The 22713-nt window shown below is 37.7% G+C and overlaps 1 protein-coding gene across 2 annotated transcripts; it reads right to left on the reverse strand.

The window, feature by feature from the left end:
* Positions 1-1098: 1098 nt before the first annotated feature.
* Positions 1099-20548, reverse strand: LOC146452941 (alpha-1,6-mannosylglycoprotein 6-beta-N-acetylglucosaminyltransferase A-like). 2 transcript variants are annotated; one of them, XM_085097201.1, is made up of 18 exons: positions 20426-20548; positions 19870-19983; positions 19256-19341; positions 18176-18268; positions 18020-18094; positions 17639-17797; positions 17024-17187; positions 15915-16046; positions 8146-8282; positions 7488-7603; positions 6490-6561; positions 5082-5174; positions 4913-4996; positions 4148-4210; positions 3612-3728; positions 2977-3051; positions 2469-2623; positions 1099-1632 (listed from the first exon to the last, which is right to left on the reverse strand). In XM_085097201.1, exons 3-18 carry the CDS (start codon positions 19313-19315, stop codon positions 1437-1439), a joined length of 1791 nt encoding a protein of 596 aa, XP_084953327.1. In that variant the 5' UTR covers positions 19316-19341; positions 19870-19983; positions 20426-20548; the 3' UTR covers positions 1099-1436. The 2 variants fall into 2 exon arrangements, with proteins under 2 accessions (XP_084953327.1, XP_084953328.1); XM_085097202.1 differs by lacking the exon at positions 20426-20548 and having other exon boundaries at positions 19870-20050.
* Positions 20549-22713: the final 2165 nt, after the last annotated feature.

Here is a 22713-nt window from a genome sequence, read left to right on the forward strand (position 1 = left end):
CCGTCGTCATCTTACTACGAGTTTTTGTGAGAACGTCGAAGTGGAGAGAACAAGTTATCGAAACGTAGGTCATCTTGTGATTTTGGGTTTGACTATATCATCACTCAAAACAACTGCCTCAAGTTAGTCGCTCACAAACAGTAAAATGAAACTTTCTAGGATGGATCTCTTATTGAAGTACTTCACTAGCTAAAAACTTGAAGTCCAATCTCGTATTTGTAATCTAAACTTCTCTGCTAACAACACAGTTAACGTCAGCGACGTCTGTTTGATATCAGAGGTTCGATACACTTATTTCCACTCTTAGCGGCCACTGTTACATGCATGTGCTATTTAGGCTAATAATTTGATCGGTTCATTGTGTTGTCTAGGTCTGTTGTGATTGGCTAGAGTGGTTAGTTGTGAAAAAGAGTTGGCTAGTTGTCATTGGCTCTCATTTTAAGCCGCTCAATCTTGCCCTGCGGTACTCAAACATGGCTTTCTTCGATCTCTTAATGAGGGAAAGAAGCCGGTGATTGGGGAGGAAAGGCTGTTGGAATTACAAGATTGAAGGAAATGTTTCCTCTTTTCACTTAGCGAAACGATAATGCTTAAATCTAACATCGTCGCCAAAACTCTTGGGAAGTTTTGTCTTGCTTTTATTTTCCTCTCTCCCCAACCCCTCTCCCCCTCCCCTCCCACCCCCTCCGTGCTAATGTCAAATAAATAATAACATAAATAATAATAACAACTTTATTTATCCACGGAATCCTTATCACTAAAAAGTGGTCTTCTAAAGACCCGTGCGCATTAAACCTAGTGCTAAAAAGCTAAAGCATTAAAATTAACAAACACAATTGAAAAATCCTGTAATAGGTGCTAAAACTAAGTTAGAAAAATTCTAAAATACAATAGCGGAATTTTAACCGTGAATCTTTACCCGTTTATTGCCATACCGGGCTACTTTCCCAACAGAAAGTGCCGAGGATTGTAGCTAGACTTTCTTTCACCATTGTCGATGGACTTAGTTCTAAATTAGGTCTGAATATAATCCTGACAATTTGAGATCATCTAATAAAATTTATTGTGTTGTATTGGCTTGTGTTATAGGCCTTTAAGTTATTCAAAGTTTAATCCTCTCGATGTTGCATATAAAACTTGACAACACATTCAGTTGGTACGTGGCGCTGTGAACTGCAAGGAGAAAATGAGTGTAATTTGCTGGTTGATAATTTCATTATTTTGCATTCTAAACTGTAAAGGCGCGTTCTATGCTCCGTTGTTGTTTATCAGTTTAATGTTCATATTTGTCAAAGTTTAAGGCGCATAGCACTTATTTGGCCGCCTTTGTGTTAATTCCTGACTGTATAAAATTCCACTAAGTTCCTTTTCTCTCGCGTTACATCCTTGATACCAAACACAAGGAACTAAATCAAAGCACACACGCCTTGGATCGATCAGCATGATTCACACAAAGCCACTTGTTCTTTGCGATACGAGCGGCATGGACAGGCGCGGACCATACCAGGCTTGGCTGCTCGGCAGCTAAAGAGCAGCGGTTGGCTTTGCAGCAGACAGGCCTTGTTTGTTGTGTTAAACGCAGGCGCAACAAGACTCTCAAGGAACACAGTAGATTTACACTGGAAATTCGCCCTGGAAATTGTAGTGTATTGTAGTCAGTATTGTCTCAAACATACCCTGAAGAACGAAGGCCGTGCCTTTCGAAATGTTGGAAAATATACTTCCCTGACCGTGAAATCAGCCTCGCTCTTTTTTAGAATATTTGTCCTGGTATAGCTACAAGCTACATCTTATAATTTCCACTCTAGATTCGGTACACTGATTTCTGTGCTCAAAAGGTTTTCTAGTATACACCACTATCTGCACGAATTACGATCTTTCTATCTGAACACGTTATCTACCTAGAAACATGGACGTGATTTTTTTTAACATATTTTATTGTCGAAGTTTGCCCTAAGAGAAAAAAAAACCCATCGAGAGGGCTCACTTCGAAATAACATTGAATTGAAAATTTACATCAAATAATAATTAGTCAAAGCGGCAGCAAAACAAACAAAAAGCAGCATTAAGCAATGCTAACAGGTGGAAAATACACGTCTAGATACGTTTATAAAATCTTGCAAGATTTTCGATCTGTATCTGTCCAAATTCCGTCCGTGCCAGGACAAATAATGTAAATACTTTCTAAAATTGGCGTTGATACCGAATGCATAACCATGCAAAAAAATTGTTCACACGGCCGGCACCGGTTCAATTTAAATAACCGCAAGTTTCTTAATATCGGCACCGTCCAAACAAAACTTTGGTTGAAAGACTAGACCACAAACAACCTTAAAAACGCACAAGGCAGAAGGAAACACATTCAATAATCTTGTGTATATTTCTCCGATAATCAGAACTGACAGACATGAACTGGATCTCTTGTCCAACCTTAAAACGCTAAGAGTCCAACTAAATTGTTAGCTTACCTTTCAAGGGTTTCCTTTGTATTTAAAGAGACAAAATACTTGGGTTCACATGTCAGCTGTTTCTTGTGGCACACCTCAAGGCACGCCTCACCCTCCCCTCCCAGGATCATCCTTAGCTCACTAAGTGGCGGCCAGTTAGATGGTTTGCAGAAGTCCTGTATGTTGAGAATAAAATTTATAACTTTCGTAACTCGCAGGTAATCTGTAGTCTTTTCACGCGCGTGGGACTTAACTGTGACGTCATCTTAAGGGCATGAGGCTCAAATCAAAACTGGGAGGTATCAGCTTAAATTACGCACATGGCTAGGGTGACCTACTGACTATACATCACAGAAAAAAACAATTGGAACTCAGTAAACAAAGAACCTCTGGTTCCAGGTTCAAATCTCGGTACAGCACTCCGGCGAGATCATCATTACTGGCAGTCTCAGAAGCATCACAGAAGCAGACATGAAACTAATTTGAAAGATATTACCAACTCAAACACCACTGTGAGCGTCACCCATACCTGATTTTCGACATAAGCGTTGACTCTTTCTAGCATTCCAACATGAGTGAATTCATAAGGCAGATGAGGCTCTTCCTGTATGAAATAAACAAAAGAGAACATTATTGGGAATTTTCCTGTTTTTTGCCGTTTTATTCTGAAGATACCGACAGAGTTGATAAATAAAGGTAAATTCATTTGGCTACCGTAAAGAGATTCGAGTGCTGACGTTTCGAGCTTTATAAAATTTTAGACCTTCATCAGAGCGAATAGACGATGGGCTCGGACGAAGGGCTAACGCTCAAAACGCCAGCACTCGAATCTCTTTACGGTGGCTAAGTTACCTTCAGTTATCAACTTGATTGATAAATTACCAAACATCAGTTTCTATCATCCCTCTCCCACGCAACACCACGCAACACCACCCCCCTTGTCCATTTATTCCGAAGAGAATCGATGCCAAAAGCGAATTGTATATAGCTTAATTGTAGGAAGAAAGCTTCCATATAAGCCTACTCGACCAGGTAGGGGTTCAATTCTGCGTTACTCTTGTCACATCTCATTGCTTTCACTGACAACTACGAAGTTTAAAGTTTGTCCTCATCTTGTGACGTATCCAATAACGTTAACTGAAATAACTGTGAAAAGTTTCCTACCTTAGTGTTGATTATTTCCCTGAGGGCTTCTTCCACTTCAGTTAAGTTATGTATATCCACAGTCTGAACGAAAGGTTTCCCAACAAACACTTCCGCGTACGGATTTTGAGAAGTGATCTACGTACAAATACAGAAAAAATCAGTATCATTCATTATTAGCAATATTACACTATTCACTTTGAGACATAATAAATGAGTCAATTGTCTGTGATTGTTTGTCAGCCAATTTTTGTTGAGTCAGTTTAAACTGTCCTCAAGACACAGGGAACTTTCAGCGACGCTATACATTTTGGCTTGCGAAACAACCTGTTATAGCAATCTGAAACTTTGATCCGTTAAACTACATGATAAACAACCAAAAAATTACGGTCACCTAGTTACCATGTTATCTTCTATGATTGATTCTACATTATCATTAAAACAAAGGTGTACCAGAAAATCCAGCATTGAAACGGAGCTATCCCTTGTCGTCATGGTATCGCGCGTATAAAATTAAGGGGAAGATCCTGTCAATCTTTGCTTGTTTGTTTGTTTACCTTTCTGTTGAAGGGTTTGCCAGCAAAGAAGTCCGAATTTGTGCGATCCAGTGGTCGTACGTACTGTTTCAGAGAATAAAAAGGGGGATGCATTCGGGTTAAAAACAACTTCTTAATTCCTAACTTGCTAGCCGGCGCCTTATATGTGCTAACGCCTGATATTATGCCCTCAGAGCAGATATTTAATTATTCTTTTCACTGTAATATCTTAGGTTTTTAACGTTTGTTGTAGTAATGTTGAATTATCTTTTAGCTTGATAGTTTGTACGATCTTTTATACATTGAAGTTCAGTTGGCGTTGTCATTAAAGATTGTCATCATTCCCTCGGATAATGTAAAGCGGCCATATGCGTTGTCTGGGCTAATTCACGATACTACATATTAGTTGTCTCTTCGATGCCTGCCGCTTAGGTTACCAAATTTATAGCAAGTTGTTTCTCATACACCGCGCCAAGTAGCAGGCAGTTGTTGAGCGGTGGTAAGATGCGTGAATCAGTTTTTTCCGACGGATTTCACTTAGTTAGGCAAGACAAAGCTTCTAGGTACTGCCGGACTCGCTGCAAAATACAACCCGTAGCTCAAATGTATTATGAACAGTGCATGAGAGATTCAGTGTGTGAATGTTACTGTGAAAAACACACTTACATATTGATATGAAAACAAATCTTTGATCCTCAAAATCAATACCTTGTAAAAGATAAAAATTGAAATCTTGCAGTTCTCCTTTAGTTACATCATAATAGTTAAAAGTACAACTAACAATACCTTGGGATTTAGAAAGAAACATCCATTAGCCAAGGCCTCAAGGGCTGCTGGTCCTTCATATGGCTGGCCCAGACCCACGAAAACCTGAACAGGAAACCAGTTTATCAAGTTTTGAAATTCAAAGCGCATTGTTAAAATAGCCAGTTACTTAGCCACCCACTGCACGTACCTTACTAGATTCCAACAGATCAATAAGTGTCGTTATATTTACAATTCCATGATTTATAACATATTCAGGGACGCCGTTCTTTCGTTGATTCTCCTAAATTAAAAAATATAAATAAAGAAATACAACATTATTTCGATTTTCCTTATAGTTGTGCCTGCTTAAAAGCATATATAGGAAAAAAACTAAAATAATGCGCTCGTTCAACATGTCGAGTCCTAAAACGTAGATTTCGATCTTTAGTTGGAAAAAAAATTTTTAGCAAATTTTCCTCGACTAAAAGTCAACTTAAAAGTTTTTTACTTTCCATATTGGATACGCGATGTAATACCTGTTTGAAAGGACTCGCAGCCACCTTGGAAATTCGGATTAAATTTTGATGAAAAACTATAACTTTCTTTGGCGAATTGTCACCTCAAACTTTTGCAACTCTCGAAAACTTATTCCTTTTGTCGTCGGGGGGGGGGGGGGGGAGGGCTATGTCTCTTAAAGTAAGAAATGATACCAGCTAGCTTTCGAGAAATGAGATGTAAGATAGCGTTGTAGTGCTTTGTGAAGAAGTAAATAAAGTCTTTTCAAAAAAATAAAAGAAAGAAAGAAAAAGAAAGGCAGTTTGTTGAGGATAGGGGAGACAACTGAAAGAGAACGCAACAAAATCTTTCCTAAGGCACAGAATGACGACAGAAAACTCCCATTTGTGCAACCGACTCCTGATCCAAAACGCTTTCAGCAACTTTTCAGTACTTTGCTTTAACTAGAAATACGTGACTCGCAAAACCTCGCGAAGCTGGGGCTGGGTGGAAAGCCCTCTTTACTTGTATTGTAGCATCAAATGAGGAGATTAAAAGGGGCATAGGATTTTTTTTTGATGAGCATGGTCTTTTCACAGTTCCACAGGCTAGTTTGCGGTTGAAAATCTATTTCTGACGCGATGTAATGTACAACAGATGTGCAGCGCTGTCGTGTTCGATGAATTTATTTCCCACGGAAAATTATTTTACCGCGGCCACAAAACGTGTAATTTCTTCAATGCAATATTTCACAAAAAAGATTTCTAAAAGAAAGGGAAAAGATTCTGGAGAGATAGTTCTGTATCCAGTGAATATTAATGAACATTGCAGTTGAAATTTGATCATGCACGCATATTTTTTCCAATGTATGCAAATTTTGCTCCAGACGACGCCAGACAGTCTGACGTTATTAATACTTTGTTTTTCACTGTTGCTAGGCAACAGTGCGGACACCTTCAAAGATATAAACATATATATATATAAATATATTTTTCGCTCAAATTCGCGCGGCTTAGCTCTGCTCAGGCCGGCCCGGCCCGACAAATTTATTAAACTCGCTACGCTCGGGCCTTCGCGAGGAAACTAAATGTTCTCGCTGAGTGAAATAGCTTATTACTTACAATAGTACCACCCAGTGTGGCGTGCACCTCGTTGAAGTGCTTTTTCACCGTGCCAATGTAGTCACCATAGCCCTGGAAATCAGTTTAAAAAATATAGTTAGTTAAAACGATTTTCGTCTAAGTTGTCCGAGACCCATTCGTTTTCGAAGACGCGTTAAAAGAATAAAGTTGTATGTGAAGGATTTTGGATGAAAATAATTTGCTTTGTTAAAACTGAGTGTATTTCTTTAATTACTTTCAGGTCAATACATGATGTAAAAAGTTCGGTTTTAATAAAGTCCCCGAAAATGGAAGATGTTTTGCTCGCCAAAATTATACAGCACTATTTTATGGGTTAATTTTGTTACTCCTATTTTGGCTAAAATATAGTCAGTTCAATTGAAGAGTTTTCACAGTCCCTATTTTTTCCGTAGGATTTTCGAGACGCTTTACGCTTCGATCTGCCGCCATCTTGGTTTGTAACGGCGAGCGCAACCTGGGGACAGTCTAAACTACCGAGGGGGCCCCTAGTCAGGGTACATGGTGTAGTTTAGACGCTCCCCCAGGTTGCGCTCGCCGCTACAAACCAAGATGGTGGTATTATTTCGATCAAAGCGTCTAGTCTCGAAAATCCCACGGAAAAATAGAATTCTTAATAGTCTAGTCTAATTATAGGGGATACGATATGTACCCAAGGGCTGAGTAACATGTTAGACTGTCGTTGTTTTGCTTTTCCCGTTTTTCCCTAAATTATAATTCTACAAGGCTTCGCTAACTCTCATTCTTGGCACAGGCATCATGATTAAATAAGCACTTAACGCTGAATAAATCTTTTAAATTAACAGCGTACAGTACTGCAAAAATTTTCACCCTTGGTGATAAAAAAAACAAGTTAAGAAATATTACATTCTATAATTTAGCCAAAGGGGTAATTTGTAGGTGTGAGCTTTGTAATTCGATCACAATTTCGTTGTTCGTTGATCACTTGTTCTTCATTCCGGTTTTATTTTTTTCCTCACCTTCCAAAAGCCTGGATCCTTGCCATAAACTAAAGCTGCCTTTCTCGTCTTTATTCCATTGTTTCCTTTTCTTTGTGGAACAGCAAACCCGAGGAAGGAGTTGTCAGGGCTGTGAGCTGGAAAAGAAAATAGCAAAGAAAAAATATTTTGGAACGGAAGGCGCCCAGGTCTAACTAAAGCGCACACATTAGTGGGCCTCAGACCACCTTCGGGAGTTGAATGTTCCCTTTTTATAGCATTTGGATGCTATTGGATCTGTTGTGGAAACCAGAATATGAGTTTACCCAGCCTTGGCTAGAAGCAAAAACAAGCGAACAAGAGGAACAACATTCTGCTTGTCGCCCATGGCTGAGAAAACTCTGATTGTGTTTACGTTCGTAGAATGCGTCGATTGTTTGTCATCATTTAAGCAACAATGACAGCAGTGTTGTCTGGCCGATCAGAAGTGGAGATGAAATACGCCAATTACTCGAAGTAAGCGTTCGCGTGTTAATAGCGGAAAAATAGACTTTGGTTTTTACAACATGTTTCCCATTGCATGAGTGTTTTTATCCAGTACCAAAAATTAGCAGCTTAACAAATTTCGGTATTCAACGAGTAACAATGTTGTTATTAACAGCACGAAATTTTCAAGGGAAAAAAAACTTGCCGTACTTACGATACATTGTCATGAACTGTGGCAAGTGAAGGTCGAGGTCTCCCCAAGGTGATCTGCCTCCAGGAATCTTCTCCTTGTAATGCTTGTAGTTGAATTCTGCATCTGTTCCAAATGAGTCTAACACACGCAACTTGCACCTAGTGAAAAAAAAAAGATCTAAATTACTCTTATGTGTACAAAATAAGATGAAAAGCAGAAAAAAGAAAACTAAAAAATTACAGCAAGCAAAGAAAAGGTCCCCGGATGGAGGAACAAACCAACTGGATAAATAAATGAGCGAAAGAAAGAACGAACAAATAATTGAATGGCTGATATGAACGAAAGAATGTACGAACGAACGAACGAACGGGTGAGTGAGTGAGTGAGTGAGTGAGTGAGTGAGTGAGTGAAGGAAGGAAGGAAGGAAGGAAGGAAGGAAGGAAGGAAGGAATGAATGAATGAATGAATGAATGAATGAATGAATGAATGAATGAATGAATGAATGAATGAATGAATGAATGAATGAATGAATGAATGAATGAATGGATGGATAGATGGATGGATGGATGAATGAATGAAGGAAGGAATGAATGAATGAATGAATGAATGAATGAATGAATGAATGAATGAATGAATGAATGAATGAATGAATGAATGAATGAATGAATGAATGAATGAATGAATGAATGAATGGATGGATGGATGAATAGATGGACGGATGGATGAATGAATGAATGAATGAATGAATGAATGAATGAATGAATGAATGAATGAATGAATGAATGAATGAATGAATGAATGAATGAATGAATGAATGAATGAATGAATGAATGAATAAATGAATGAATGAATGGATGGATGGATGGATGGATGGATGGATGGATGGATGGATGGATGGATGGATGGATGGATGGATGGATGGTTAGATTTATCGGGCCCTATCGTAACGATGCGAGGTCCTTTCTGTAACATTTTTCCCTTTTGTAACATTCCTTTTTGTAACTTGGTCCCTTTTGTCACATGTGAGGTTACCAAAAGGAAATCATGTTACTTTTGGTAACTTTACATGGTACTTTTTGTAACCGTCAATAATTTGTGGTCCTTTCAGTAACCTTAAATTTTCCTTTTCGTAACCCTGTTTGTTCCTTTTTGTAACAAAGTTCGATACTCCTTGTTTTTTTTTTTTTTTCTTTTCTTAAGGATCATTTCTCATTTTCTTTTTTCTTATCGTTGTTGGAAATTTCTCTCCTAAAGCTAAAATCATCGATTACATTACTTTATTGGAATTTTAACATATTCTCCAAAGTAACAAACACAAAGTTTTTATTTTGCTTACAATGTTTAGGTAACATAATAGAAACTTTAAACTTCAACGGAATTTTGCAACAAACTACCCTTAAAGTGTTGCACTGTTTATAAATACAACTGATACGAGTAATTCTACTTTGTAGTATGCTTTACACTTGCCAGGTCTTCTATACTTCTCTAATAGACTGAACCCAATTATCGCGAACAAGTCCTGCATAAGTCGCATTACTGACTGCACAGGTCACAGGACGGATGGCTCAATTAACACTCTGTTAGAAGATAAATCTGCTTTCGCTGTTTTAGAAAATTAACAGGTTATAACTTACATGTTTTGAAGATAGTTTTGCTTAAGTTCATAGTTAATTTACTTTTTTGTATTTTGATCGTTTATAGCTGAAATCAACGTATACTTTCTCTTATTATGAATTCGGTGCGAAACAGGTGTTTTTATGTCATCGCGGCAACTCGCTTTTTTCGGTGACTTTTTTTTTTTTTACTAAAGTTCATTAACTCACAGGAAATTTCTAGAAACAACCTTTCTTTGTTTTTTTTGGCCATTTCTGGTTTATTTTCACGAGTTTCAAACCGATTTCATGATAGACAGTAATGTGTTGTTATATTATTTCACTTAACTCAGAATTTCTCTTGCAGTCAGTTTTAAAGCATTCATTTTCAATGGATAGACATGGTCTTTGCAAATTCAATATTGCTCTCCTTACTTTGTTTCGTCCAGATCGTTTGGGAATCACATTGAAGATTTAAGAACAAAATAATTTCAACTACTGTAACTCTCTCAAAGAAAGATATGCTAATTATTACTGTGCGCAAGTGCAATATCGCCCACGAATTACCGTGCAAGGCATCACGTTATCCTAAAATTACGGTAGATGATTTTAGAGTTCCCGCCTGAACGTTATAAAAGTAACGAGAGCAAATCCTTCATTGCGATTCTACCTTGTTCTTGTTAAAGGAGTTGGTTAAATGTCGTGCACTGATTAAAAACGAAAGTAAAGCAGAAAAATAAACGTTCCTTCGTGTTATACCCCCAAGTAGTGAGAACAACAACTTCGAGCTTGGGCCATATACTACGTCACTGTTTTCTGCCCTCTTCATCTGTCATCTACGCTTTTTTTTTTCTTATTATTTTTGTTTGACTTTTCTCTGTTAAACTAACGGCATCCATTGCAGTTACTCTAGAAGAAATATGATAACATATTCTCCAACAAAACGTTTTCATTTGACTTAGATAACAAACTAGAGGCCTCAAACTCCAACGAGATTCCATGACAAATTGCCTCACACGAAGGTGACTCATCATTACTAAACTACAACGTATTTCGTCTGCCCCTGATTAAATGTTGCACTTTGAAACTCAACTAGATAATGTAAATGTAACCACTTAGGCTTTTGGTTAAAATGAACAGAGACACTCAAATGAAGTTAAACAAAGACTTCTTTCTATCTACCGTGAACGGACCGGCTAGATTACTCAATGGGCAACTAAAAGGCACCCCTTTTAGGTCTGGTAGAGCAAGTTACAGGATATTGTGTATTCCGTATTCAAAGAATTGTCTTATCTTCCCGTCAAATTCTGAAATGTGGTAGAAGAACAACCTGCTTGCTCCTCAAACGGAATAGTTATTAAGACAATGGTCACTTCTTTGAATTAATTCGGGCTAATCTTCGCCTCTCTGTGCGAATTTTGTCACATAATTGCAATGCAGTGAATCCTTGCAAGCTGACTCGCCCTCTGTCGTGATCCTGGATAGCTTTAAGAATCTCATCGCGTTTTACTGGAGCATTTGACTCAATAAGCTCTTTGAAAATCTCATACATCAGGTCAGTTTGTTCATCATTAAAAGCAATGCCAGAATTGACTGTTGTATTTGAAACAACAGACTTGTCATCGACAAAGTCAATGTCCATTAATCGAGCGCTTCTTTCTTTCCATAATCCGATGCGTCTTAACCTCTCTTCTGGACTTTCCATTAAAGTTGGGGGTTCTGCAGTGTTTCTGTTTTTGTTTTCTTTGATTAAGCTTCTCACTTTGTCGCGTACACTACCTGGAGGAATCTTGAACAAAATTGTATTGCCTGTGATAGTGGCTTTCACTTCTTCGGTACTTATTGTACCACTTTCAATCTGCCCTTTAAACAGTGTGGCTACCTCAGTTACCTCTGTCTGATTCCACTTGTGTCTTGGGCTGGTGGACACAATTTCCTTCTCTTCGTTTGAACCAGTATCCGAAGGGATACTACGTAAGACGCGGTGCAACTGTTCTGCAGTTGGCAATAATTTACGAAAGAAAAACGTGCACTTTCAAAATGTTTCCCCCTCTTTATCCAAGGTTAACTGACTCAGAAAAGCAACACTACATGAAACTGTTTCCTCGAAAATATTATTTAAATATATAATATGGCATGTCACTTGTTTTTTATTAACAAGTCTTTTTGTACAATGTCATTCTTAAATGGCTTAACTTCAACAGAGGTCTTTTTGCACAACGCCAAACGCCATGCACTGAATTAAATGGGTCTTTGTAAAACGAGGATACACACAGGGGGATGCGGACTGCGGATGGCGGATTGATTTTCTATTTTTTTTTTTTTTTTCAAAAAATGCATGCTTATATTGTTAATTATCACCTTCCAAGGAAAATTTGTCTTATGTAGTTTTAATTTTATTAATATATATTTTTTACCAGTCACGCAGCGATAACGCTATCATCGTTTTTCTAGTTTTTCACCCAAGTAAGACTGACACTACAATAGACTGTGAGCAATCTCTCCTCTGCTCGAAAACCAACAGGGAAGAAAAATCGAGGCGGGTCGCGCGTGCGTGGGGCAAAGCCGTGAGCAGCACGCGCGCCTGGAGCTACTCTCTTTGCCTCACGCTCGCGCGACACGCCTAGAATAATTTTGTTAGATTATAGATTAGTATAAATCTACTAGCATTCTATCATAATTGCTGTTGTCTTATTGGCCACGCTACTTACTATCTATTCTGTTGAAGATAGTGAGTAGAGTGAGTAGCCTTACAATGTGCGGTTGTCAACAAAATGGCGGCCACTTCTTCGCGTTTTTGAAGTGTCTGTGAAGAGGATTTTGGATAATTACTAGTCAAGGCGATTCCAGAGAAGACAAAAATTGCAACGAGATATGGAGTGACGATTTTTCACGGTAAGAAAAGGAATCGAAACAAGAGACTGAATGACTTTATTCTTCATTTACACTTTTAAAACTCGTAAATTTTATAATAGGTTGCGTTTCACTAACACATTTTGTAAAAGCTTCCAAAGGGCACGTTTACGTTAGTATATCTTTGATTGTCATTTTACAATAAAAAACACGGCTACTCGTTTCAGTTTCGAGCGAATGACGCAAAGGCGCTTACACAGAAGCCAATGCAATGTGAACTTTTTATATCATTTAGTAGTTCAAGCCAATGCAATGTGAACTATTTGTATCATTTAAAGGGGCAGTATCATGGGAAATCGATGGGAGATATCATGATTTTTGGCCAAAATTCACTAAATTTAAACTTTGAACACTGTGTTAATTAATTTCTCAATCGCTAATTTAAAGAAATATTAATAGTGATTCTAAGACGAAAGGTTGAACCAAAATATAGTACAACCGGCGATTTTTAGTGTGTTACAACAGCGAAATTTGAAAACGTCCGCCAGACGTTTTAAATTTTGAACCCCTCTCTATCTTGGTCATCTCCGGCAAAAATATCCGTGGATAGTTTCTTTGCATTCTGAGTCTTTTAACGGAATTTTGTCATTATATCTTGGCTGCTATCAACCGAATAGCGTCTTTCCGATTTTCAACGTGTTACTAAAAATAGCGTGATACTGTCCCTTTAAATGTGAATCTGTCTTGTTATTAAGTTTTGAACGACTAGTAGATTTATACTAAAACAATGAGATTATTCGCTCTCGATTGCTATGCATGATAGTTGATTCGGGCCTCGCCCTCAATAACTATCACGCGATAGAAATCGAGAGCGAATGATCTAATTTTGAACTAGAAAATCCGCCGATCCACCAAAGAAAAAAAATGCTCAAAATTGAATCCTCAAAATATTTAACAGTTACCTAACACTGGATTGTGCTTTAGCAAAATATCTAAGGGACTAACAACAAAAGATAATCAACAGCCAAAACAATATCTCGCACATCAAACTGCACATCAAAAGCACCACCACGCATTGAGCTTGAGAGATCATCAATCCGTAAACAAACTTCTGCACCGTCGTGTCCTTTATAATATTATTACTGTTAGGTACTGTCACTTTATAATTACAAGCTTAAAGAACACAAGAAACAAATACACGGAAACAATTTTTTTCCTTGTGACGATATTATTGCGCTACTAGTACTTCGCGTTATCTCTCTTTTGACCTATTAATTACAGATTATAGAAAACAAAATTCTTATGTTTTCGTTATGAGATTAGAACGATACGATAACTGAACCAATTTTAGAGGAAACTTACCTTTGACTTAAACATCACATGCTTTCTAAAAGGTCCTTTTTGTAACCGGGCAATTGAATCTACCACTGATGCTTTTCTGTCTATAGATAAACACACTTTTTTTTTCGACAAGCTTTGCTTAAGGATGACTTTGAGCTTTAGCATACTTGAGTTACAGCATTTTCCAGTAAAAACTGTCAAATCTATATGGCTTTTGTTGATAATTTTGGCTGTATCGACTTATTTATAGGTGTTACAGCGTAGAAAAAATAAGATATAGTAAGGTTCATATTGCAGACAACATTTCGCTAACTAAAGTAACAATTAGTTTTTATATTTATAGGTTTTTTACAAAATGGTCCTTATTGTAACGAACTAGTGCCTACGGATCAAACTCTTTAGTTGTGTTTTTCACAAGCACTTTTTTGTCGGATAGAAAATTAACCATACTGCATGATAGATTGTTCTAAGGTCTGCATGTAACGGAGGTAACTTAATATATCTTTTACTTGTGACTCGGCAATTAATGAAAATAGTGGGTCCTTTTCGTAACATGGTTGATCAACTTTTTACTCTAACCATTCTCTAAAATTTAGAAGTGAAACGATATAACATTGAAGTTTTTTTGCACTCAGCACTGAGTTCAATAACTAATTTATAAGGCCCGAGTGGAATTCCTATTCCAAAGCCTTTTCAGGAAGAGTTATTACGCTGTAAATCATGTATATTAAAGTGTAACAAGCACTAACGTTGTGTGAACATGGCCTCTGTCCTTTACAAGATAAATTTCCCACTTGGAAGGCTTTGAAATAATATAATGTTTTGCACACACGTTAAACACATCCTTTTGTACTTCTGAGCAAAATTTGAAGGGAATTGGTTAAAATAAAACAAAGTTATCACTGTTTAACTTAAGACTTCAAATGTGAGCACTTTTCCCGAATCCCAAAACTCTCATCGACATGAAAGTTCCAAGCATTTTATCATGAAATTTGTTTCGCTGAATTTAACGCGAAACAAAAAGCCTGTGGTTGTTCCACGGGAAGGGATGCATGTACAGAGGACTTTCTATCCGCATAAACGTCGACGGATTTTTTTTAATTACTCAAAAACTGACAGAAACCACAGCAGTGTTCCTTATTGTAACATTTTCACAAGTGCCTTGCCATAAAACCAAGAAAATGACGTATTTGCGAGAAAATATTGTGAAGACTAACAAAATTACCTTTAATGTCTATGATAAAACTCTTAAAAGTACAAAATCATTAAAAGTGATTCATAAGGCTACTGTTGAAAGTTTGGTTACCACAGGGACCCACCATGAATCTAAGGATGGATGGATGGATGGATGGATGGATGGATGGATGGATGGATGGATGGATGAATGAATGAATGAATGAATGAATGGATGGATGGATGGATGGATGGATGGATGGATGGATGAATGAATGAATGGATGGATGGATGGATGGATGGATGAATGAATGAATGAATGAATGGATGGATGGATGGATGGATGGATGGATGGATGGATGGATGAATGAATGAATGAATGAATGAATGAATGAATGAATGAATGAATGAATGAATGGATGGATGGATGGATGGATGGATGGATGGATGGATGGATGAATGAATGAATGGATGCATGAATGAATGAATGAATGAATGAATGAATGAATGAATGAATGAATGAATGAATGAATGAATGAATGAATGAATGAATGAATGAATAAGTGAATGGATGAATGGAAACGACTTTTCCTTTGTGTTTTTGGTAAATTGTACAACTAATTTGAGCTGAAGGTATCGGGTGAGTGATGTATGTCTTTTCTATGGTGCGAAGATTATTTTATTCGTGACAGCCTTTTCCATATATATGTCGATGCATGTTTGTGTTGAAACCAAAAACAGCTTGTTTTGTGGTCATTTAATAGGGTATGATAGATTAAAATTGACTGTAATGGTAGTTGGATATGAAGTGGTAAAGAAAAAAATACCAACTTGTGTAGCGAATAATCAGGGCCACTTTTTGACGCCACTATCAATACCCCCATGATATCAGTGAAAATCAAATCAAGTTCGTCTGTTAACGTATCACGAACGCAACCATCTGGAGCAGGATTAACTAGAGAACTGTTGACGAAACAAAGAAAAGAAATTTCTAAGAACTGTGTTAAGCAGCGTTTTTATATTAAAGGAAGGGGTTCACGTCTCAGCCCACTCATGTGCATGAATCTAAATGCTTTTTTCTCTTTCTTATCAACTTTATGGTCTTAAAAATTGCAGTCAAGTGTACTTCAGTAATCAATTCTATAATTAGTCTAAGCAAAATGACTGATGACCAAAATTCACAGAAAATGCTAGTGGATTGTACTAATATAGTCGATATTGAATTTAGCATTGACCCGTAGGATTTATTCCACGGCTGATGTGTTTACAGTTATTTGCATGCGAATAAACGAAATCACATGAAAAAAATTACCACCCGAGTTTCCTATTCCCTTCCAAATGGTTCATAAACAACGAATTAAGGACGGTGCCTACTATTGTTACTGCGCATACGTTCTGCGCATCGCGAGATACTCGGGTTTCCTATGGGTGGTGCCTACTAATACAGGAATATTTTTGCGCGGTTTAAAACTATACGGAGGAAGCAGAGCTTACCAAATGCTTTTGGTATCTCAAAAAAAATTGGGCTAACCATGCATTTTTCAGAGATACTTAAGCTTCAATTTAGGAAAAGATCCCATACATTGCTTTATATTTTGGCATTTTTTAGAGATATTAATGTTTAATTATCTCTGAAAAATGCGTGGCTACCCCCAATTTTCTTTTTGGATTCCAATAGCCCTTGCTAAGATCTGCTTTTCCCGCAAAGTCATAAACCGCACAAAAATACTTCGATATTAGTAGGCACCGTCCTTAAAGTGACAGGCTTGGGTCATAGCGAGTAAAGGCGAAAAAGTGTTTTGATTCATGGACATGCGCAGAACCGTGAACCCCTCCCTTTAAACCATGAGTATTATATATTATTTTTTTCAAAAGTGTTGTAGTTGTTGATGATGATTCCGTTACAGGTATTATTAGCTAATTTTTTTGCCTTAGTTTACCTTGGAATATCCTCCATTTGAAAGCCGACGATCAAATCATGTCCTAATATGTAAAGGGCACTTATCAGATCGCACCACTGGGTCAGCTCACCTAATGGCCCTCCCATAAAAGCGTTGTCTAAGAAGAACTTGTGCTCTCCCATTCCAGCCAAGTACAACAGGATCTACACAGACAGACACAGATCTTAGCACGACACACTGTTATGAAATGAAAATGCCAATAAGCCTGGGGGTAATTAATCCATGTTTATATAAGGTACCATACGGTTTCCCCTGTTCCCCATCACAATATCTCCTTAATGACTTCTATACCCCTTCATACCCCTATATGCTGCTTTGAACCCAGTGTCAGTGCCCTCGAATACCCCAATAAAACGCCTGTATGCCCTTGAATACCCTGTAAGCCCCTGTATTCCCTTGAGCATCCCTGTAAACCCCGGTATGCCCTCGAACACCCCTTTAAACCCCTGTATTCCCTTGAGTACCCCTGTAAAACCCTATTTATGCCCTTGAAGACCTCTGAAAAGCCCTGTGTTCTTTGGAATGGCAAAAATAGATGGTATTGCGAAAAAATGACAACAACAACAAGAAATAATAACCATTAACAAACTAAACCTTTTTTCTTTTTTTATTGTACACATTTCGCGTCAGTCGTATTTCTTCAATGGCTTTCATCCAGTGTGGCCAGGTACCCATAATACGCTTTCTTATCCAATTGTATCTCTCGCCCTTAAACTTGTCAAGAAGCGCAGAAAGATTGGTTTGAAGAGTGGCCTACGAGAAGACGACGCATCTTGATAAGTTCAAATACAAAAAATAAGTAAATAAATAAAAACCATGAATGCTTTCCTATAGAATAAGCTGATGGAATATATAACAATTATCTCGCGACTACTCTCGCAGGCTAACAAGGAGTTAAATACAAAAAGTGTACTGCATTACTAAACCGGTTTTGTTGGCCTATAAATGTACGTATATGTTATCAGTATCTATTACCTTCTGTCGCTCCGTTGAAATTACGAAAGGGCTTTTGTGTTGTCTCCATGGCAAGACTGGGCACCAGGCCTCTTTCTGTTGGGAAATCAGTATCACATTTAAGCTGGCCTGAACAGAGACACATTTTAAACGATTCATCTCAGTGATGACCCTTACCTCGCTTAAATATTGAATCACGGAACAAGTATTCTTTGGATCAACCCTGTGTTTCTCTCCATGGCATTTTTCGTTCCATTTCTTGCTAAACTCCTGTAGACGTTTATAGTAAAAATGTTATCAGTATTGTATTATACTAAATTACTGTTCAGGAACTTAACTTGAATGAAAACTGAGGGTAAAAGTGGTATAAGTAGTAACTGAGCCAATTGCATGATATTGATAATGATGATGATGACGACGATTAATATCAGTTAGTGGTGACGACAATAGCAAAATGCTGTCAATCATCAGTAAGCTGTATTACTGTTCAGGAACTTTACTTGAATGAAAGCGAAGTGTAAAAGTAATTTGGGCAGCAACTGGACTAATGGTTTTACGATGACGATGATGATGATGATAATGATGATGACGATTACGATTATGATCAGGGAAATGGTGACGGCGATAGCAAATATTGTCAAACATCAGTATGCTGCATTGCTGTTGAGGAATGTAACTTAATTGAAAGCGAATATAAAGTAGCTTGGGAAGCAACTGGACTAATCATTTTATGATGATGATGATGATGATGATGATGATGATGATGGCTAAATGATGACGACAATGGATGTTGGTGATGATAATCAGTACTTGTCTAGTATCATATTATACTAGCCCTGATGAGCATTATTATTCAATAATCACTATTTCATTTTATTAAAAACTGGATCATTGTATAATGCAATTCCAGGGATCTGATTGGCTTAGCGGCCATGGTATATGAGCCATTATACCATGCCCGAGAAACAGGGACCATTAAATTGTCTTCTGGTTGTTCTTGCAAGGCGCAACCAGCACGATCAAGCAATATTTCCGGATTGTTTTTAATAAAACAATTATTCCACTCGCGCTTGTTGAATATGAGATGATTATAGCTAACTCGGCGCTACGCGCCTCGTTGGCTATCTATCATCTCATATCCAACGCGCGCTCGCGAAATAATTGTTAAACTTGTGTTATCGTATGCAGATATTTAATATCAAAACTTTAACTTTTTGAGCTTTACTTAGAACATGGCCGAAAACGTGAGTTACCCACCTTGATTTTAAAATCACATAGCGGAAAAACAGGGTCTTCTGGAATACGGCATTGGATCATGTTATCACTGACATTATGAGGTGTAGCTGTGTTTAAACAAAATTAATTAATAATAAAAATAACCAATTGCAACAAGTGACTAGGCAAAATATAATAGTCAAATGTGGTTGTAAAGTCTTTGATCTTTCGATGAAATATGAGATGATTGAACATTACAAAAAAAAATTAAAATAGATCAAATTGAACGGGCAATCATATGGGGAAACAACTACCCAACAGAATATTGCTGATGCAAGTCCATCTAAAAGAAGCCATTAAATTGCCTCCCATTGCGGACAAAAAGAAAGAGTTATAATCGATCTATCCAAAAACTTTAGTTTAAAGGCCAACAGCTTACAGAGCTTAAGATTTTTCAGCGCTAAAACTGCTAACTGCACTAGTAGCCTTAGTCACTCGAGTCTCGTTTTTACATACTAAAGCAGCACATTTATATCAATTCAGGAAAAGTGAGAAATGCCAAAGTATCCCACGTATTCATGAAAGGTTATTACTTTAACATTATGTGGTACTCCCGCAAGGACAAACGGCATGATATTCCTCCAAGATATACTAACCTTCGGGAAGAACTCGTGCTTCGAGAAGAATTTTCAGTGCCGTCCTCTTCGCAGGGATAAATGGTAGACTCCTCTCATCAACACGCGAAGTTATTTTCAAAATGCCGATTTGAACTGTGAAGAAAAGAAACCCAAATCCAGACCACATCAAAATAACTTTTTTGCTCGTAAACAGACGCATTGTTCTCGTTCGTTTAAACAACCTGAGATCTACCGATGAGCTTGGTTATTCTTAGCAGGCAAATAAAATAATTCTAAATGAGGTTAAATTCCTATGGTTACGTTGTTAATTTCCTCGAAGGTGTTTCTGCCATCTCACCTTTAGGCCGTCAACGAAATTTAATGAATGCGTTGATGTCTACTATTGGCGGCTCCAGTTTATGACATATCAAATCAAATTGAGGAAAGCTTGGTTTCTTAACACCACAATTCTTGTTAACATTCGGCCATTGGACACTCGTAATAGGTCCGTCTGTAAACGGCCAGTTCTCAGGCTAAGACAATATTTCGAAGAAATTCTATGTGGGTTCTCAAATCTTTTTACGGCAGCAATTACCTGCTTTATCAACTCTCAGTTAATAAACCAAATATTCGCCGTTTTCACCTCCCACCAACGCAGCGCGCCAGTTCAGCGCTTTTAGTTCATCACTTTATCCAGTGATTTTAAAGACAAAACAACGACCCCAGAATAGCTGTCACTTTTATTCACTAACTTAACAATTGAGTCTTCAGTCGCCTTGTCACCAGTGGTTACTCGACAAACAGCTCACCAACAGTGTCAAAAAAGTGTAAGGGCTTTCACGAAATAGGCCTTATCACGGTTTTCGACGCCATTTTGACGGGTAGGCAAATAACAGTGTTTGTATGGAAATCCAATGTCAAATAATTTTTATAAAACATGGCTTCTGAAAAATTCATGAATTAGAAACTTTTGGCACTAGGAAAAGGATTTTAAAAACAAAATTGGAGGGATGTAGCTGTGACAGAAAGCGTCCAGTCGTGTTTTGAACTTTCCATACATTTGTCTGTATAGCGAACCAGCCGTGAACTGCTACTAAAAATAGTTCGCGGGAAAAAATACAGGGAAATGTATGGAAAGTTCAAAACACGACTGGACGCTTTCTGTCACAGCTACATCCCTCCAATTCTAGTTTCCTTAAAATCCTCTTCCTAGTGCCGAAAGTTTCCAATTCATGAATTTTTCAGAAGCGATGTTTTATGAAAATTATTTGACATCGGATTTCCATACAAACACTGTTATTTCAAGCCTGTTTGCCTACTCGTCAAAATGGCGTCGAAAAGGCCTATTAAAAAAAATACAGTCTCACACTAGAATGCTCCAGCTGTTTGGTCAGCGGTTGGTACGGCGAGGAACGGGATTGGAAGAAGTCACAGGGCTCAAAGGAGTCAAATTTGATGAGAATCACCGGGAATTCCAGCCATGTCGAGCTTGTTGACATTAAACTCGATTAAAGCTGCAATTTCCCGATAAATTTAGCCGGAATTCTCATCAAATTTAATTTTTTTTAGCCCTGTGTAACAGTGTGCAAATCTGGGCCATTCGTAATATCGTTTTTAGCGCTTTATGTAGTTTCGTAATTTGGTAGTACAATAGGTACTTCAAGATTAAATTGCGGCATTTCGTTTGACTTAATTGTCATTTATATCACCGATTAATTTTATTTCCTTAGAAAGATTGTGTTGCTGTCATTGGAAAGGCATAAGTTAATCAGTTTTTCACTGTGATTTACACTCTTAAAAAAGTTAATAATCATCAGCGTATACAGTAACGACGCCTATGTAAACTCCGAAGCCATAACTCGATTAATTTCTTCTGGTCAATTTCATTTAATAACGTTTGCGGGGCTAAGGCTATTTTGCGAAACGAAACGAAACGAAAAGTTGAGAAACAAGGTGATATTTCGCAAAAAGTAATTTTTTCCAAAATTGCTATTTTGCGAAATTTTATCGGGAAACGTGTTTTCTCCACAGCAACAACCAGAACAGATAAAAGTTAGCTGATCAGGCTAAACCAGCATATTTCGAAAAATAGTAATTTTTCCATAATTGCTATGTTGCGAAACGGGTTGTTATACGTTAAAACGAATGGCAATCACCTCTCACAACAATAAGTTTTATCGGGAAGCATGCATCAAGTTTTCGCCATAAGAACAATCAGAAAATTAACTCATCAGGCTAAAGCAGCGTATTTCGCAAAATAGCATTTTTACGACGTTTTACTATTTTGCGAAATCAGAGATTTAATTTTGTCGCAGCGAAAAAAGTATTGCGGTAATTGGCCTTCATGTTAAGTGAAAACGGTATTTCTGATATAACCAGCCCTTGTTTTTCAACTTTTTGTTTTATTTCTTCTGGTTTGGTTTCGTTTCGTTTCACAAAATGTCATAAGCCCGTTTTGCGGTAAGAGATCTTAAAAGGCATTACTGAATAAGTCTACTATGCTTGTTGGACTGGTGACGATACGATTGATCACTCGGTCGACCTCTACTGACTGGCTAACTTCTTCTTTTTTAATGAAAGATATGTGTAGTGTATGAAACTAGACACATCGGTTATCCCATGTTTAACTACAAAATGAACGCTTCAACATTTGCCACAGATGGGTTTTTTTTTGCGTTTTTTTAAATAATCGCGCGTCCGTTTTCCCTCTTCCGTCTCAACGTGACTCATTTATCCCTAGTGGAATTTCTATCAACGGCCGAGAGTTAGCGGCCATGAATTCTTTTGTTTCAGTAGATACAGTCAACTCTCGCCTTGCGGGCACTTCGCTATTACGGACACCCCCGAAAATACGGACCGTCAGGCAGCTGAGTCCCCGGCGAA

Source organism: Pavona decussata, unplaced genomic scaffold (assembly GCF_977016875.1).
Source record: "Pavona decussata unplaced genomic scaffold, jaPavDecu1.1 SCAFFOLD_361, whole genome shotgun sequence".
Lineage (NCBI taxonomy): Eukaryota > Metazoa > Cnidaria > Anthozoa > Scleractinia > Agariciidae > Pavona > Pavona decussata.

Excerpts from the sequence above, each read along its gene's own strand:
- LOC146452941 (XM_085097202.1), bottom strand. The coding sequence starts at position 20,050 with ATGCGTCTGTTTACGAGCAAAAAAGTTATTTTGATGTGGTCTGGATTT. Across the intron at positions 3,729-4,147 it reads GCAAACCCTTCAACAGAAAG|ATCACTTCTCAAAATCCGTA; the intron begins GTAAACAAACAA and ends ATTTGTACGTAG. Across the intron at positions 3,052-3,611 it reads GGGAAATAATCAACACTAAG|GAAGAGCCTCATCTGCCTTA; the intron begins GTAGGAAACTTT and ends TATTTCATACAG.